The sequence below is a fragment of the Myotis lucifugus genome, unplaced genomic scaffold, assembly GCF_000147115.1.
Source record: "Myotis lucifugus unplaced genomic scaffold, Myoluc2.0 scaffold_380, whole genome shotgun sequence".
Classification (NCBI taxonomy): Eukaryota; Metazoa; Chordata; class Mammalia; order Chiroptera; family Vespertilionidae; genus Myotis; species Myotis lucifugus.
Genome location: NW_005871428.1, coordinates 837,120 through 855,980, shown reverse-complemented (window position 1 = coordinate 855,980; position 18,861 = coordinate 837,120). Strand labels below are relative to the sequence as shown.

The window sequence follows — 18,861 nt, the reverse complement described above, 5'->3', positions numbered from 1 at the left end:
CCAGGGCTTTTGTCTCGTATAATGTCCAATCCAGTAGGAGACCAATGAAAGCCGATTTACACATTCAGGATTCACTATTTAGCTTACATTTGTTTAGAGCAGCGGTTCTCAACCTGTGGGTCGCGACCCCTTTGGGTTGAAACAACCCTTTCACAGGGGTCGCCTAAGACCACCGCAAAACACATATATAATTACATATTGTTTTTGTGATTAATCACTATGCTTTAATTATGTTCAATTTGTAACAATGAAATTGGGGGTCATCACAACATGAGGAACTGTATTAAAGGGTCGCGGCATTAGGAAGGTTGAGAACCACTGGTTTAGAGTGTAGTGTTCAAGTTTCCAGGGTTAGGGAGATGAGCCCCTCCATTGCAGCTGTCACAGATACTCTTTGTGTTGGGATGTAGATAAGCACAGCCAGTGAGAATGCAAATCCATCGTTCCTATTAAAAAGAAACAACTAAAAGTTTCATCAGTGAAAGATAATAGTACCTTTTATTTTATACTAGAGGCCCGATGCACGAAATTCGTGCAAGGGGCTCAGCCCTCGCAACCTCAGCCAGCCCTCGCAGCCCCTCACAGCCTCGGCCAGCCCTCACAGCCCTTCGCAGCCCAGAAGGTCATTCGGCTGTTTGGTCTAATTAGCATATTAGCTCTTTATTATATAGGACTAGAGGCCCGATGCATGAAATTCGTGCATGGGGGGAAGGGGGTGGTCCCTCAGCCCCACATGCGTCCTCTCGCAATCCGGGACCCCTCAGGGGATGTTGGGCCTAAATTGGCAATCGGACATCCCTCTTGCAATCTGGGACGCTGCATGCACCAGTGACCATACTTTTCATACAGGTGAAAGGCATCTTGCTGTTGTATGGGCAGCTACATTTTTTTGCCCTGATTATAAAAAGTAGTGCATAACATGATCCTTCTGAGGCAGTAGTACCATTTTCCCCATCCTATGGGTGGAAAAACTGAAGCAGAGAGAAGTTAAGTAATTGTCTTTGTCACACAGTTATAAGTGTCAGAATCAGGGCTGACCACAAAACGTGCAAGCCACAGTCCATGCATGTCATCGCTGCATCATCCTGTTTTTTTTCAATGTTAGAGTAGCCTTGCCAGGTTTTAATTTTCAAATCTAAGACTGTTCCCAATATATAAGGTAGGGTCCCTAGGCCTGGCTGGCGGTCAGGGCCAATCTGTGTGGCGACCAGCGGGCAGGGAGATGTGGGGGGAGGGGCCACTGGCACCTGCCTTGGCTGGGGGCCTGGTAGCGCCTGCTGGCCGGCCCCACCCCCCTTAGCACTGCCGCTGGTTGCCTTGCTCTGTGGAGGCGACCGGCAGGGCGCTCGCTGGACAGCCCGCCCCACCGCCAGTCACCTCCCGCTCGGGGGACAGACGCTCAACACAGGAGGTGCCCCGTTCCACCGTTCGGTCGATTTGCATATTAGGATTTTATTATATAGGATAGGATAGTTTTTGTGTGTACTCTTTAATGCTGTTTTGGAGTGAAGGTACTATAACTTAAGTTTAGCAATATTATGGAAATATCCTAGATAATTAATTTTAAATGTGTTTCTAGAATAATTTAATGATTCATAAAGCAAAAAAAGTGTTTATATTTTTTCTGTGATTTTAGTGGTAGTAGGATTGGAAGAGCAAAGCAGTCTGGATACATGTATTCATTCAGAATTCCATTATATTGACAAATCAAAGAGGCAGGTATTCTGAGAGCTCTGAGTTATAATCCCATAGGAATGAGATGGTCCTGGAAGGACTTGATGGCTGCATGATTCCTGATGTTCTTTTTTGTGTAGTTGGTGATCCCATTAACTACTCAAGATGACTTGGACAAAGCTGTGGAGCTGCTGGATCGCAGTGTTCATATGAAGAGCCTCAAGATATTACTTGTGGTAAATGGAAGTACACAGGTATGAGTCGGGATTGTTTGTCAGTAAGGACTATAGGATTTGTGCCTGTGAATTAATATATGAAACATAATTACAGTCTATAATTATTGATATATTTTCAATATGATTAAATGAAAACATACACATTGTAACTGCTATCATTTCATGTCTTTACTCCTCAAAACTCTATAGCCAATATTACAAGTGTAATATATTGTACATATGAAACTAGCAGAAACTGAGAACTTGGGAAGAATTATGTTAAAATGTTAAAGAGTAGATTTGATAAGACCCACAAACAATATAGAATATCTAGGATTCTGTTTAAGCCTTAAAGGGGAAGAATCGCATTAATCATCCTTTTTCCTCTGTAGGCTACTAATGTAGAACCATTGCCATCACTAGATGATTTGGATAACACAGTATTTGAAGCAGAGAGGAAAAAACGGCTTTCTGTAATAGGTAAGAGAGCTAGTATCCGAATCGTGAAATGGGTGATTTCTCAGTTTTTTCCTCTTACCTTTTATATTACCTAAACATAACCCTGATAAATAGCAGGCTATCTCTAACTCTCTGTAATTTATCTAAGTTAACTATGTTCTAGTATCTGATATTTCTTGAAAAATTATGTCAAGTGTTACAGGATTAGCAGTCTCCCATTTACACATTCTCATTCTTTATATACCCCCAGGGTATTTTAATGTTGAACAAATTCAAATTACTCAAAGAAATTTTAACTATATAAATAAACTGGAGGGAAAAATTAAAAGAAGTATTTTCATATATTAAAATTAATAGATGGCCCATCCAGAGGGGCTCACTTGGTTGAGAATCGTCCCTGCACTTGAACGGTTGCTGGTTCAATTCCCTGTCAGGGCACATTTCTGGGTTGTGGGTTTGGTCCCCAATCGGGGAGCATGCGGAAGGCAACTGATCAATGTTTCTCTCTCACTTTGATCTTTCTCTTTTCTCTCTCTCCCTCTCTCTCTCTCTCTCTCTCTCTCTCTCTCTCTCTCTCTCTTCCCTTCCCTTCCCTTCCCTTCCCTTCCCTTTCCCTTCCCTTCCCTTTCCCTCTTTCTCGTCCTCATCCTTGTCCTCGTCCTCGTCCTCTACTTCTCCTCCCTCCCTCCCTCCCTTCTCTAAAAGCATGACCTTGTGTGAGGATTAAAAAATAAAATTAATGGATGGACTACGTTCATAAGCCTTTCTCTGAGTTTTAGTTAATGTCAAGAATGTTATCAAAATAAAGAGTTTCTAGATTATGCTTTATTATTACTTTACTGGAGGCCCAATGCATGAAATTTGTGCAAGGGGCTTGGCCCTTGCAGCCCCGGCTGCCTCGGCTTCCTCTGGAGGGTCGTTCTGCTGTTTGGTCTAATTAGCATATTAGCTCTTTATTATATAGGAGTAGTATTCAGTTTTTATTTCTCAGTAATGATATACTGTTACAATTAAACTGTGGTGCAAAGAGAAATGGATGTTGTGTGCCGTGTTTTACAGGAGGCCTGTTAGCGGGGCATGGGGTGGGCAGAGGTGCTCAGAGGCCCCAGTCTTCTCTTTGTGTGGAACAGTGATAAGCTACGTTTTTATATTGTAGGAACATTACATTGCTCAGAAACCACTGGTGTAAATGTGTTTAGCAGATTGGGCAGTGACTGGTCATTAAAGATAGCACGAAAACATATTTGAGCGAAGGTTTTGAAGGGAAGAAGTAGAAGAGGAGGAAAAACAGATGAATATGGAGGAAGCAGGAGAGTATGACAAAATAAGAGATGTGATTGGGAATCTAAGACTGGTAACAGAAGACATTTGTTAATAACGAGAGAAGAGATTAAATTAGCATGTGAATCACCAAAAATAGCGGTTATTTATCTTCTGTTTTGGTCCTTCTGAGTATCATCTTACATAAATTCTACTGTTCAGAAATGCTGAAAATGTGAGCAACAAAGAAAATATACAAGTAAAATTAAAATTGTTCGTCTTCATTTGGCTATATTTTTATATAATTTAAAAGTCTGTTGAAAGAACATTAGGGATACCTGCATTTCACTTCCATTTCTCTGATTAATCTGAGATTGGTAACTTTGTCCACTTTAAATTATGGGATTGTTATAGCAGTAAATTGAGAGAGCACCTTTCAAGTACATTTTGCTTTTCAAACTAGGAAGCATGACTATTAGTAATTATACATTTCTTTCTTTATTCCCGTTCCTTATCACATTTTAGTACCTATCATTTTAAAGTAAAATATTCCCAATTTATTTTTATTTATAATTATTTTTTAATTGATTTTAGGGGGAGAGAGAAATACTGATGTGAGAGAAGCATTAATCGGTTGCCTCCTGTACGCACCCTGACCAGGGATCGAACCCACAACCTGGGCATGTGTCCTGACCAGGATTGAACCTGCTATCTTTTGATGTACAGGATGAAGCTCCAACCAGCTGAGCTGTGCCAGCCAGGGCAAACATTGCCAATTTATTTTAGTTGCATTAGACAGAACAAGCTAAATGCATTAGTTAATTTGACATTTTCAATTCATTTTTAATTAAAATTGTACTGAATGTCTCACTGTTGTTCTTGTAATAAACATTCTTGTTTGATTTCATTGCTAGATAAGAAATTGTAAATTACAAATTAAAAAATTACTGGTCTTCCATTTGCTACTTCTTTAAACTCAGAATGGCTTTGATAGATATGATCATTATCTTCTTTCCTTATTTACTAACAATTATTCTCTTTAATTATTTTCATAAAAGCTAGCTAGAGGAAAAACTTCCTTTGGGATGGAATTCTATACTGGTGCGGAGGTCTTGACCACGATTGCATTGGCACACCCATTACTAACAAAAGTTAAGAAAAATGGGTTATTAAGTAAGGAGATGAAGCCACTTTTACAGTCTTTTTTTCTTCCCCGTCTCCTTTTAGTAACGAGTATATTGGTCTTCTTCTATAATCAAGGGCATATGGAAGGCATAAGAACATTAGGGGCAATGAGATCATAGTGGTTACAAAGCCTAAGTCAGCCTCTGGCTTAGAGGTGAGACCTACTCATTTTAGAGTCCAGTTTAGAAAATTATGTCTTTTGTGCACATCTCTTGGTAATCATTTCACACTCTTTTCCCGGGTCTCATCACCAACAAATACTGACATATACTCACAATGACCCCTTTACGTAAGGTAAAACCTATTTTGTTTTTAAATCTGACCAGAGCTTTTAATACTCATATAACTTCCCCATATGTTTTTTTAAAGTTTAAGTTCAAAAAATTAGGAGCAGAGAGAAACTGTGTTAATAAACATGATATTGTTTCTGTACATCCAGGTAAGAATAAAGTGGATTATTGTCTAATAAGAAATTAAGTGATTAATTAGATAAACTATATTAGATTCTCCAGTTTTCTAAATTATAAAGAAATGTACATTTCAGGAACATGGCTTGCCACAAAAACAACAGCCTAATTTTAAGTCCCCAATAATAAAATTCAGGACTCCAAATTGAAAACACTCTAATACAAACTAAATGGTTAAGAAGTCATCTCACTTTTGGTTTCTAAAGATTAGAGAGAGGGAATGGAAGGAAAACTGTGGAGCCAAATGTGCAGGCATATGCTCATTATGAATAATTTTATAGTCACAGTACTCTTGCAGAGAAGGGATTTAGTCCCATGTTTGCCAGTGAGGAACAGGTTTCTGGGGATTGGGTCACTTTCCCAAAGACACAGAGCTGACAAATAGCTATAACTGGGATTTAAACTGTTGTAGAAGACCGGAGAAAAACCAAGCAATGCTTAGAGAAATGGAGTTACACAGCTTTCTTACGCCGGCAGACTCAGAGGAGGTTGCCTCTCACATTCTGAGCAAACCAATATGGTGGAAGCCCTTCTTTTATCCCCTTTTGGTGTCTTTGTCCCCCAAATATGGATTATACGTCCGGACCTTTCGTGAGCTTTGCAAAAAGCCCCAGGTGTTGGGGGTCTTGAGACCATACCTAAGGGCCTGGCCTGGCGCCAGCGCTGATAATCCCCCTCTGGGGGCTGTGTGCTGTTCATGGTTTATGGCCTCAGGTCTTGCAAGACCAGATTCTGGGAAAGGGGCAGTGACTTAATTATAGGTTATCAAGAATGTACATTAGGTTACTGGCACAAGTTCAGAGTGCTATCCCCCCCAAAAAAATATTTTCCCCATCAAAACGAGGTCTGACTCTGAAGCCATGTTCTCTCCACTACATCAGGATGCCTTCTGTGCATTACGCGGGGGAGCACCTGGGCACAAGTGGCCTCTGGGAGTTTGGGAGCAGTGGCACTCATCTAGAAAGCTTTCTTGTATTAGCAACCCCACAGTGCTTCGTCAGCAGCCAGAAGAATGCACCACCTAATATGTGTGAATGAATATTACAGTGAGGCAATAATTATAGTAGGGTGGGAGTTAGAAAGGTATAAAAATATTTGAAGTTTTACAGACAGGAATGTTTTGATAAGCTTTAATAAAAACTGGGTTTCAGTTGCTAACATTATTGCTAATATAGACCAGAAGTTCTATGTATATTTAATTAAAACAAAAATTGATTCCATGCTGATCTTTATAAAATCCTATAATTTTCTTGTTTGAGGTTCCACTAGTAGAGATCAAAGCTCCCCTCCCCCAGGATACATTCCAGATGAACTGCATCAGGTTGCCAGGAACGGGTCCTTCACCAGCATCCACAGTGAAGGGGAGTTCATTCCAGAGAGCATGGACCAAGTAAGGAGTTGGATGTCGTTTCTTATTTTATTAAAGGGATATTGCCTAGGTCAGTGTGGTTTGGCAGGTGTGTGTGTGTGTGTGTGTATGTATTACACCTCTTAATGCCATATCTTCCTTAAGTGAACAAAATGGTAAAAAGTGTAGGAAAATGCCTAATTTCCCTACACTATGTGTGCCTGTGTGCATTCATGCATAAAGAAAGTTACAATAAGGTGGATTATTTTATATTGCCCATCCATAAATAAATGATTGCAGTATTTGTAATCCTGGGGTTAATATTCAGATTTTTAAATTAATATTTAAAAGATATAGTCAAAACGACAAACATTTAACTTTGTGAAGGTGAGGTTTATCAACTTTCTAAAACATTTTTAAATGTTTCTAAATGCTACCGGGCTGCTGTAGCTCAGTTGATCATCAGCCTATGAACCAGGAGGTCATGGTTTGATTCCTGGTCAGGGTACATGCCTAGGTTTCTGTCTTGATCCCTGGAAAGGGGTGTGTAGGAGGCAGCCAATCGATGATTCTCTCTCATTATTGATATTTCTCTCCCTTTCCTTCTCTGAAATCAGTAAAAATATATCTTTTTAAAAAGCACATGTAAAAAAAAAAGTTACTAAGTGCTCACTCCAGCAGTACGTACCTATAAATGAACCATACAGAAAAGATTAGCATGTCCCCTGCTCAAGGATGACACCCAAACTCGTGGGGCGTTCCATATTTTTGTGGAATCTAATGAACAAAATAGAAAAAATGTTACGAAAAGTTGTGTAGTACTGAAATATTTCTGTGGAGTTCCTGCAGTTTCTGTAAGTTACATTGGCTGCTTCTATTGCAGTTTCATTTTCTAATAATGCAGCACTCATGGTGTTTAGTCTCATTTGGGTGGGGCCTTTGTTCGGTTTACAGTAAGAAAAATTATGTGAAATCTTTTAGCTTTTCATTATTTAGTCCATAGAGAAACAACATTTTTCTCTTAGGATGTTTTGAATTTGTAGCCTACCTATAAGGGACAACTACATTTTAAACATTTAAAAATGAGTAGCTCTGAGGGTGACTGCTATTGGGTAGGTTTCTTTTTTAGGTACTGACGGTGTTCTGAGATTGTCAGGAGGTCTCACAACTTTCAGTATACTTGCTAAAAACCATTAAATTGTACACTTGAAATGAGTGAATTTTATGTTACATGACTTATATCTCAATAAAGCTGTTTCTTAAAAAACAGTAACTTCTGGTTATTTCACATCAAATGGTGGAACTCTATTTTTCTAGATGCTGGACCCATTGTTTTTAAGCAGCCCTGAAAATTCTGGCTCAGGAAGTTGTCCATCACTTGATAGTCCTTTGGATGGGTAATGTTGATTGTATTTTTTTTTTTAACATATGTGGGTAAATATGCATATATATACATATACAGTATGTTGAGTTATCAATGCTTTTGTGCTACATTCAGAGGAAGGTAATTGATACTGTCTATACATACTTATGGCAAATTAATTTTTGTATAGTGTAGACAAATCCCCTAACCTCATGGGACTCAGTATCATTATTCGTTAAAACTGACACCTTATTATAATATTTTGAGTATTCCTGCTTGCCAAGATAGTGTTTTGAAGTTAAATGCAAACTTAGAATTTATGTACGTTTACTTTTAAAACTGTATTGGCAAAACTGCTATCAAATTTTGTATTAATGTTTTAGAGATTTTGTGAGTTTTGTTTCACCTGTTTAGAATTATGTTTGTTCTGGCACCAAATTATAAATAACTTAACAGTCTTGGTAGTTGTGGCCCAGTATGTTGATTGTGATGTAAAATTGAAATCCTATTGTTTTGTAAAATAGCTGTTCAAGAATATAAGGTGGATCAAGTGAATTTTTTGTTACAAGTGCTTCCTCTCTCCTGGTCTCAATTAGGACACACAGAGTCAGTGTCTTTATTAAAATCTTTATTGTAAAAATACAACTAATGTTGTAAGGGAATAGACATTTAATTTTCTGTTACCTGTGTACATGAAGCCTTTGTCTTTGCTTGCATCTACATCAAGACAGCCATTTAAAACATTTAAGAAATTTAGGGAAATAGTAATGTAAAATATATATACTTGATAAGTTAGAAATTACTTCCTTTTTTTTAATGAGGTGTCTATGGCGTGGTTTATTTTTTGGGGTTGTTTTTTTTTAATTGATTTTTTACAGAGAGGAAGGGAGAGGGATAGAGAGTTAGAAACATCGATGAGAGAGAAACATCAATCAGCTGCCTACTGCACACTTCCTACTGGGGATGTGCCCGCAACCAAGGTACATGCCCTTGACTGGAATCGAACCTGGGACCCTTCAGTCCACAGGCCGCCGCTCTATCCACTGAGCCAAACTGGTTAGGGCATATTACCTCTTTTTTTATAGATGTGGAAACAGTCTCAGAAAGGTGATTCCAAGGTTACAACAGCTAGTGAAGTGACAGAGCGAGGATAAAGCACAGGCATCCCCGAGCACCTGTGATTCCTAAGCACATCATCTGATCACTGAACTCCATGGGTTCATCTTTAAAGCCACACTTCCTGTCTGCATGGACCAAATAAGAGTTTAAGGAAAAGTTTCTCTTTTTTGAGTTATGTTAACATTTCAGAATGAGCTTCTTTATATGTACACTAGGGGCCCAGTGCATGAATTTGTGCACCTTGAAAGGAACTGTGGGCCGTGAGGCTGCGGTGGGCACAGGGGCAGGTCTCGGCCCACCCTCCACGCCCCTATCTGGCCCCTCCTGCCGTGGCCCCCGGTCCCCTATCTCCCAGCAATCCCGCTCCCGCCACCGCTGTTCCCATGCGCTGATGGCGCCAGCCCCGCTTGCACCCGCTGATGGTGTGGAGCGATTAGGGCCAACACCAGCAGTGGGTGTGAGTAGCGGCTGCTGCCCCGTTTGCTCCTCAGGAGCAGAGGGAGGTGAAGAAGCACTGAGGGGCGATCGGGACTGGGAGCCACCACTCACACCCGCTGACGGCGCCAAGCAATTTGGACCGGCGCCAGTCACCGGCAGCGGATGCGAGTGGTGGCTCCAGCACTGGCAGCAGGTGCAAGTGGGGCTGAGGCTGGCGCCAGCAGCAGGTGTGAGCGCCGGGTGGGACTGCGGCGCGTGGGAGCAAAGAATTTTCAGGTATCACCAGAGGCTCGCCCCGATGACAGCGACTGGCGCCCTGCCTTGGTCTGGCGCCCCTGCTTACCTGCTCCACCATCCTGCCTGCTGCTGGTGCCCGCCATGTTCCATGCGTGCCCCCTGGTGGTCAGCACACGTCATAGCGACTGGTTGTTCGGTTGTTCCGCCATTTGGTCTATTTGCATATTCAGGTTTTATATATATAGATATGATCTCCACACATACATACAGATATTGATATTGCATACAGTTTTTTTAATGTTTTATTTACATTCTCTCAATTTAATGTGACATTTTCTACTTTTAGAGACAGCTATCCAAAATCACGAATGCCTAGGGCACAGAGCTACCCAGATAATCATCAGGAATTTTCAGGTTAGATTATCCACATTCTAAATGTTTAATGTTTATGCTATTAAGTAATGGTTTAGCGGGAAAGGTGAGGGGAATTTTTTAAATAATCAAAACATGTAAATATGTTTTTCATTATTTGAAAGAAGTACTTGGCTTTCTTAATAACATAAGTTTCTTATGTGTCTCAATAGACTACGATAACCCTATCTTTGAGAAATTTGGAAAAGGAGGAACCTATCCAAGGAGGTATCATGTTTCATATCACCATCAAGACTATAATGATGGTACGTTGCTGGCATTCAGATAAGAACAGTTTGTGAAAATTCTCAAAAATAATAAAAATAAAAATTTCATATTTAAGTAATACTATTATAAATAAACTTGTTTCTCAATCATTTAGCTTTCTGCCTAAAAATTTTTTAAATTGGGTCATAACTAAAATTATAATACCATCTTAGTTTTATGCCAACTTACCTCATAGTATTTATCTTTCCCTTAGAAGGAAGGGAATAATTAAAAATATTATTCAGAAAGTTACTCCTTCATAATATTCATACTTGCATGGCCCTTTTAAGGGAAAAAAATACTGCTATCTTTAACTTTCCAATTTTTTTTTTATATTTTAAATCGTGATTAGAAATGAGACTAAATTATATTTTTTCTACTTTTTACCCCAAAATGAGAGTTCTATGATTTTTATGAATGTCTGTATATATGTGTTAACATAAGAGATTATTTGAATTTGTATTCAGATCTTGTTTGTTTTTCTCCTACTTTTCATTTCTGCTTTCACCTTTTTTCCTTGTATTTTTGTTACTGACTTTATGATTTACTGTTAACAAGGATTTTTCCTTGAACTCTTTAAAAAATACTAACTTTAGGTTTAAAACATATAATTAAATAATCATTGCTATTTCAGTTTCTTAGCCTAGTCATGAGACAAATTTCTGTTCCTTACATTACAAATTTTAAAAACATTCAATTACAACATATTAATAAAAGTTTTAAGGTGATTATATTTTTGTTTTGTAGGTCGTAAAACTTTTCCAAGAGCTAGAAGGACCCAGGGGACCAGCTTCCGGTCTCCTGTGAATTTCAGTCCTACTGACCACTCCTTAAGCACTAGTAGTGGAAGCAGTATCTTTACCCCAGAGTATGATGATAGTCGAATAAGAAGAAGGGGAAGTGACATAGATAATCCTACTTTAACTGTAATGGACATCAGCCCACCTAGCCGCTGTAAGTAATAGTCATTGGCATAGTGAAATGTATAATAGAACCTTTGCAGAATTTTATAGTATTAAAAGGAATAAATATCAAGCCAGTCCTCAAGAGTGAGACCAACTTCTCAACAAAGTTGTATTTCTAAAGGTGATTGGAATGGCAGGTAAAGCATGTTATTACTGCTGAATTACTTTAGATGATTCTGTCCTCTTTCATTGGGAGAAGTGTCATCAATTAGTCATCCGTTCATTCATTTCACATTTCTGTGTTGAGTTCCTGCACTGAGATTTCAAATACACCCTCTCAGATATAGCCTAATAAGGAGAATGATATCTGGAGCAGTAATTATAGTGTAACATTTAGTCTAGATCAGCCGTGGGCAAACTACGGCCCGCGGGCCGGATCCGGCCTGTTTGAAATGAATAAAACTAAAAAAAAAAAAGACCATACCCTTTTATGTAATGATGTTTACTTTGAATTTATATTAGTTCACACAAACACTCCATCCATGCTTTTGTTCCGGCCCTCCGGTCCAGTTTAAGAACCCATTGTGGCCCTCGAGTCAAAAAGTTTGCCCACCCCTGGTCTAGATCTTACGTGTGAGTAAGAATTCACCAGTAAGGAGGTGACATGTGCAGAGGCCATGGCATATTCTGAAGGTGTGGAAGAGTTTGTTTTTGGCTGAAGTGGAGGATATCTTGCTTGGAAGAGTAGAAATAGGACTAGAATGGTAACTCAGGCCAGATTGTGAAGTATCTGAACTTTATCATGTAATCGGTGCATACAAAGATGCACGCTTCAAAGATTGCAGTTAATATTGCATTCCTCTGAATTCTCCCTTTTGTGCTGGTGTCATCATGTTTTACTTTTACATCTATGCCCTCACACTGCATTTGCCTTAGACGGCTGTATTTTAAAGGATTAAAAAATAAGAGAAAAAAAGCCTTTTATATATACCTTCAGTTTATTTATGTAGATCTTTATGTAGATCCAAGATTCTGTCAGGTATTAAATTTCTTCTGCTTGAATAATTACTTTAACCTTTCTTCTAATACAAGTCTGCTGGTAATAAGTTCTTTCAGCTTTTGTTTTTTTGAAAAAGGTCTTTGTTTCTCCTTTCTTTTTGAAAGATTTTATTTTCTGGGTGTAGAATTCTAAGCAGGTTTTTTTCCCTTTCAGCACTTTAAAAATATTTCTCCCTAGTTTTTTGGCTTTTATATTTTCTGAGGAGAAGTGTTCTGTAGTTTGTGTCTTTGTTCCTTTGCCTGTAGTTTGCTTTTTTCCCTCGGGCTGTTTTCAAGATTTTCTTGTGTTAGAATTAGAGTAAGGCTCTTTCCAGCTTTCTATATCATAGGCAGATGGAAAACTGACTATAAATATTGCTGCAGTAAAGATCATAAGTAGTTTATCTTACAAGCAGTGGCATCTTAGATTGAGTGAAATAATACTATTACATGTATAACCAAGAAAGAAAATAATCTCATTGCATTGGAAAAAATGAGTTATGGGATTATGAACCTTGTTTGGGTTTAGAATTCTTAGAAAATTGACTGAAGAGGCAGTTTTTCAAAGCTGGTGATCTTGCACTGGCCTGTGTGGTTCCGTTGAGTGTTGTTCTGTGCACTGAAAGGTCGTTGATTCAATTCCCGGTCAAGACACATGCCCAGGTAGGGGTGTGCAGGAGGTGGCCAATCGACATTTCTCTCTCTCTCTAAAAATCAATAAAGAAAATGTTTAAAAAACCCAAACCATGATGATCATTATGAACTTGGATGACCATGATTTTTCCTCACATCCAAGCATATTCAATCAAGAATGTTACTAATGCAGCATACTCATTTAGTCCTTAACCATTTTTGTGCAATCTAGATATTCCATTTTAAGAAAGTGTTCTTTTTTAGCACCTCGTGCTCCAATAAACTGGAGATTGGGCAAACTGCTTGGCCAGGGAGCCTTTGGCAGGGTCTACCTCTGTTATGATGTCGATACAGGAAGAGAGTTGGCTGTTAAGCAAGTTCAGTTTGACCCCGAGAGACCTGAGACCAGCAAGGTAAGACTCGCTGCACACAGAAAACACGTGTTTTTAATAAAATAAATGTAACACATGATAGAATGTTTATTTTTCCTAACACAAATTATTTGCAAAATCAATAATTAGATATGTTTATCTACTTTGTACTGTGGATTTTTCTCTTTTAATGCTCAGTTACATTTTGATTTAGTGTTGCTTTAGCATACCTTCAAGGACAGTTATTATTTACAGACTTAAAAATGTTTATTCCTTAGGAAGTAAAAATTTCAGAATTAAATCACCTTGATGGTCAATGAAATTCTAATTTTTTACTTTTACTAACAATGCTATATAGATTTAACAATGAGTTCTGTCTTTCAGGAAGTAAATGCACTTGAGTGTGAAATTCAGTTGTTGAAAAATTTACTGCATGAACGAATCGTTCAATATTATGGCTGTTTGAGGGATCTCCAGGAAAAAAAACTTTCCATATTTATGGAATATATGCCAGGGGTAAGTTAGTATATCCTTTGAAAATAGCATACTTTCGGCCAGCGTTGCTCAGTGGTTGAGCATTGACCCATGACCAGGACATCATGGTTGGATTCCTGATCAGGGCATGTGCCCGGATTGTGGACTCGATCCCCAGTAGGGGGCTTGCAGGAGGTAGCTGATCAATGATTATTCTTATCATTGATGTTTTTGTCTCTCTCTCCCTTTCCCTTCCTCCCTCTGAAATCAATAAAAACATATGAAAAAAATAGACATTTTATTTAAAGATTTAGTTGAGGAAGGAAAAATAATAAAACTTTGATTTATAAAATGTTATACCAGTTAATGAAATTTTGGAAGAGTTTTAAATTAGTAAAATAATTTTATTTTCTTTATTTTTTTAATTTAAATTGTTTATTGTTTAAAGTATTACATATGTCTCCTTTTTCCTCCATTGACCTCTCCTCGGCTGCTCCCACCCCCAGCACATGCCCTCACCCCCCTATTGTCTATGTCCATTGGTTATGCTTATATGAATGCATACAAGTCCTTTGGTTGGTCTCTTACCCCCACCACCACCCCTGCCTTCCCTCTGAGGTTTGACAGTCTGATCGATTCTTCTCTGTCTCTGGATCTATTTTTGTTCATCAGCTTACGTTGTTCATTATATTCCACAAATGAGTGAGATCCTATTTATCTTTCTCTGACTGGCTTATTTCGCTTAGCATAATGCTCTCCAATTTTATTTTCTATCTTCTTCATCTATCTTTGTATTTTTAACTCATTTTAAAAATTCTAATATATACTAAAATAGGTTACAAGCATCATAGTCCATACTGAGATTTCTCTAAGAGCCTTAAAAATATTCATAATAGCTGGTTTGTCCAAACCAGGATCCAGTTCAGGACCACATAGTACATTTATTTTTAATAAGTTTTTATTGATTTCAGAGAGGAAGGAAGAGGGAGAGAGATAGAGAAGCATCAATAATGAGAGAGAATCATTGATTGGCTGCCTCCTACACACCCCACACTGGGGATCAAGCCCACAACTGGCCATGTGCCCTGACCAGGAATCAAACCGAGACCTCCTGGTTCATAGGTCGATGCTCAACCACTGAGCCATGCTGACCGGGCACTCCTCTTTTAATCCAGAGCAGTTTTATGTGACATAGATTTAACAGGCTATTGTTCTGTTGACAGTCTCACCTCATGGCATTTTATAATTTGTTCCTTTATCCCCTTATTTTCTATAAACTCCAGGTTAGATCTAAAGTCTAAGTTAGATTCAAATTTAACATTTTTTATTAGAATGCGCCATAGATCATGCTGTGTACTTTATGTTGCATCCCATTAGATAGAGTTTTGGGTTGTTTCATTGTTAGTGATGCTAAGATTGATGGCTAGATTAGGGTGCTTGATACCCTGATTCTTCCATTGTCAAGTTTTGTTTTTTCCTGAAGACCAGAAAGTAATGAGCTAAAGCAATGACTCACAGTTCCTTTTCAGCCATCACCTAATGTTTATAACACAGTTTGATAATAATCATCTCAGTAAATAATTTCAGTAGGAGCTGCAAAACGTGATTCATAGAGCCATCCCTCTATGTTATTTTTATAATATGTAGAGTGCATTCTAATACTAATGATTTTCAAGATGGTATGTTTACGCATTTAAAAATACATGCAATCCAGCCAGTGTCGCTCAGTGGTTGAGCATTGATCGACCTATCAACCAGTAGGTCATGGTTTGATTCCTGGCCAGGGCACATGCCTGGGTTGGGGACTCAATCCCCAGTAGGGAATGCAGGAGGCAGCCAATCAGTGCTTCTCTTCGTTGCTGTTTCTATCTCTCTCCCTCTCCCTTCCTCTCTGAAATCAATAAAAAATTATTTAAAAAATACATGCATTCTCATAGTTTAATAAGTCATATATGATAGAAAAAAGGTTTGATTTATGGGTCTTTAAGGGAATAGTTTGTTAGAATTATATGTAGAATGTACAAGGTTGCAGGGTAAGCTTATGGATCATAAAATTGGACCAGATTCTGATAGTAGTGGTCTTAACCATAATCAGTCTCACAAGGGCATCTTACAGAAATTTATTCTACAGAAGTAATCCAAAAGAAGGAAAAAGCTGCATATATTTATTTTAGTATGATCTGTGATGGAAAAAATGGAAATTCATTGCCCACGGTGGAAGTAAATTATGATGGCATTGTCCAAGAGAATAATGGTAAAAATTAAAATTGTGGCAAAGTTGAAGGAAGTACTTACATAAGAAAGAAAAAAATAATATAAAGTGCTTTTAAATAATGATTATGATATTTTAAAAGTATCTGTATTTGGACAAGGACAGAGAAACTTAGAAAAATGAGTTATGTTGGGATTGTGATTTGTCTTTTTTCTTTTATTCAGATTTCCATTACTATTTGTGTAATATTTAAATTAAGATAGAAAATAATTATGAATAACAGTGAATAGAGACTCAGATTGTTGAAGATACGATTAATTAAAATGATTAATTGGTTAAAACTGATTTATATCACAAATAGAGATGGATAATCTTTATATAGTTAGCAATCTTAGGATAAACCAGGATTATTCAGGAAGAGGTGTTAGATCACGTAAAAGCAGCTGTCTTATCAAAGTATAGATTTCAGTTCCTTAAATTTGAAAAGCTCATTACCAAATTAGTTATAGTTAATTGACAATCTGAATGAATTGTAAATATGGTAAGCCCATGGCATCAATGGGATACGGTACATGTTCCTAGACTTTCCTGAATCTCCAAGTTTGTGAATGATGCTATATAATTTTTCTCAGTAAATTAAGTATGCTGGATTCAAGATTTGCCAAAATTGTCACCTCTTCTTCCATTTTCTCAAGCATAGCACCCCATTCCTTAGTGTATCTACCACTACTTTCAGACAAAGAAATATTACTTTTTTTTTTTTCAGGGGGGGGGCTTGTTTTTTTTTTTTCATTTAAAAAACCCCCACCCACACACATGCATTTTTTTAAAATATATTTTATTGATTTTTTACAGAGAGGAAGGGAGAGGAATAGAGAGTTAGAAACATCGATGACAGAGAAACATCGATCAGCTGCCTCCTGCACACCTCCTACTGGGGATGTGCCCGCAACCAAGGTACATGCCCTTGACCAGAATCAAACCTGGGACCCTTCAGTCTGCAGGCTGATGCTCTATCCACTGAGCCAAACCGGTTAGGGCTACACACATGCAATTTTTAGCTGGCACAGTGCTTCCCAACCCATTCCAGTTGTTCCTGCTGAAGAAGGTACACAAAGATAAACAGCTACACCAATGGATCGTTAGTGCCGTCGGCACACTAAATCTTAAAAGAGAAGATCTGTTCCTCAGGAAGCATTTTCTTTCCATCTTTTGAAGTGTTTGTTATTCATCAGATTTGCACATTGGAACCAGTAGGGCAGCTTTTGTAAAATTCACGTGTCTGTCTCACCTCAGACTGACTCAGCATTCTCCAAGATGGCACCTCGTCCTGCGTTAAAAACACTTAGGACAATTTGAAATTCCTCTTTAATATGTTTTCTCATGTTTTGAACTAGCATGTTAAGTATATAAAGGAAAAACTTTAAAATTTAATGTGTTCTGATTTTCTAATCATACCCATTCTTTCTCCTGAGAAATAAATTGGCAGATATCAATAAAACGCTTCTAAATAAAATAAAAATAATAATAATAATAATAAAATGCTTCTAAAAACAGAGAAAGAAAAAATAAATAATTAAGTAGGACATATATAGAACAAGTAGGAAAAGCAAAAATATATTCTGGGCAAAACAATATAAAAGTACAAGAGAATTTTTAGAAACACAGTTGCAAGGAATATGAGACAGTTAGAACCAAGATAGTAATACAAACAAGGATCAAGAATCGTTGTAAAGGCTTCCTTTAGTGGTGACCCATGCTCTTACACAGCTCTTGTCAGGGAATACTAGTATATAATTGAATTGTATGTAAATGAGATGGCATATACGCTCTTACTGAGAATTCCCATGCTTTCCCACTCAGCTAGGATTCTTTAAAAAATAAAGATGTAATATAGTGGTTCATTTCAAACCATACCATAGTTTTCTTTTGTTTTCATTTAGGGTTCAATTAAGGACCAATTAAAAGCATATGGAGCTCTTACTGAGAATGTGACCAGGAAATACACCCGTCAGATTCTGGAAGGCGTCTACTATTTACATAGTAATATGATTGTTCATAGAGACATCAAAGGTAAGGAATGAGGTCTTTTCATTTTAAATACACAGTTTTCTTTGTGTGTGAATAAGAAGAGTAATACGCTTAAGAAATTTAACGTTTAAATCAGTACAGCTGCCTTTAAAATACTGTAGGACTCAGTCATATTCCGGCAAGTTCTGGTGTCCAGGTCTCCACGGTAGGCCGCTCCCCTATGGGCTTCACAGAATTAGTAAAGTTCAGATGACCATAAAGAGTGAGACCATGTTTCCTGTTAGGGCATAGGCATTAGAATGTAATGGTTCGGAGCAGTCTCTGGCACTAGATTGATGGCTTGGTTCAAATTCAGGCTTTATCCGTGATTAATCGCGTGACCTTGCACACACACACAGTCCCTCTATGCCTCCATGCCTCGTGTTTAGTGAGGGTGATAATGTCCAACTCATAAGGTTCCTGTAAGGATTAAATGAGATGACACATATACTATGCTTAAAACCGTGTCTGGTGTCTAGAAAGCATTCAGATAGCTATGGTGATGATGTACTTCATGTTGAGATCATATTAATTTAAGCCTTTGGAGTGGGTGTTATTATCTAGGGAGGAAATAAGAAGGAGGAAGGGAGCCTGAGATTGAGCTCAGATGAACTTCAACTCAATTAAGCTATTTTTAAAATTCAGCTGTTTTCAGGGATCAGGTATGTAAGGTAAATGCATGAAGTGAGGTAAAAGTGAGTGGAGGAGATATGTA

The 18,861-nt window shown here is 38.0% G+C and overlaps 1 protein-coding gene and 1 non-coding gene across 5 annotated transcripts in view; both read left to right on the top strand.

Annotated features, from left to right (window-relative positions):
* The window catches only part of MAP3K2 (mitogen-activated protein kinase kinase kinase 2), a 46,294-nt gene that overhangs the window by 13,217 nt on the left and 14,216 nt on the right, over nucleotides 1-18,861 (top strand). For all 4 annotated transcript variants that reach the window (XM_006101706.2, XM_023765139.1, XM_023765140.1 and 1 more), the window contains 10 exons: nucleotides 1,815-1,928; nucleotides 2,282-2,369; nucleotides 6,520-6,650; nucleotides 7,926-8,005; nucleotides 10,112-10,179; nucleotides 10,350-10,442; nucleotides 11,191-11,397; nucleotides 13,284-13,432; nucleotides 13,775-13,906; nucleotides 18,020-18,149. In XM_006101706.2, the coding sequence (XP_006101768.1) occupies nucleotides 1,815-1,928; nucleotides 2,282-2,369; nucleotides 6,520-6,650; nucleotides 7,926-8,005; nucleotides 10,112-10,179; nucleotides 10,350-10,442; nucleotides 11,191-11,397; nucleotides 13,284-13,432; nucleotides 13,775-13,906; nucleotides 18,020-18,149 (1,192 nt within the window). The remainder of the gene's footprint in view (nucleotides 1-1,814; nucleotides 1,929-2,281; nucleotides 2,370-6,519; nucleotides 6,651-7,925; nucleotides 8,006-10,111; nucleotides 10,180-10,349; nucleotides 10,443-11,190; nucleotides 11,398-13,283; nucleotides 13,433-13,774; nucleotides 13,907-18,019; nucleotides 18,150-18,861) is intronic.
* Nucleotides 7,274-7,378, top strand: LOC111828488. The gene has a single exon (XR_002832373.1). It is a non-coding gene; the product is annotated as a U6 spliceosomal RNA (small nuclear RNA).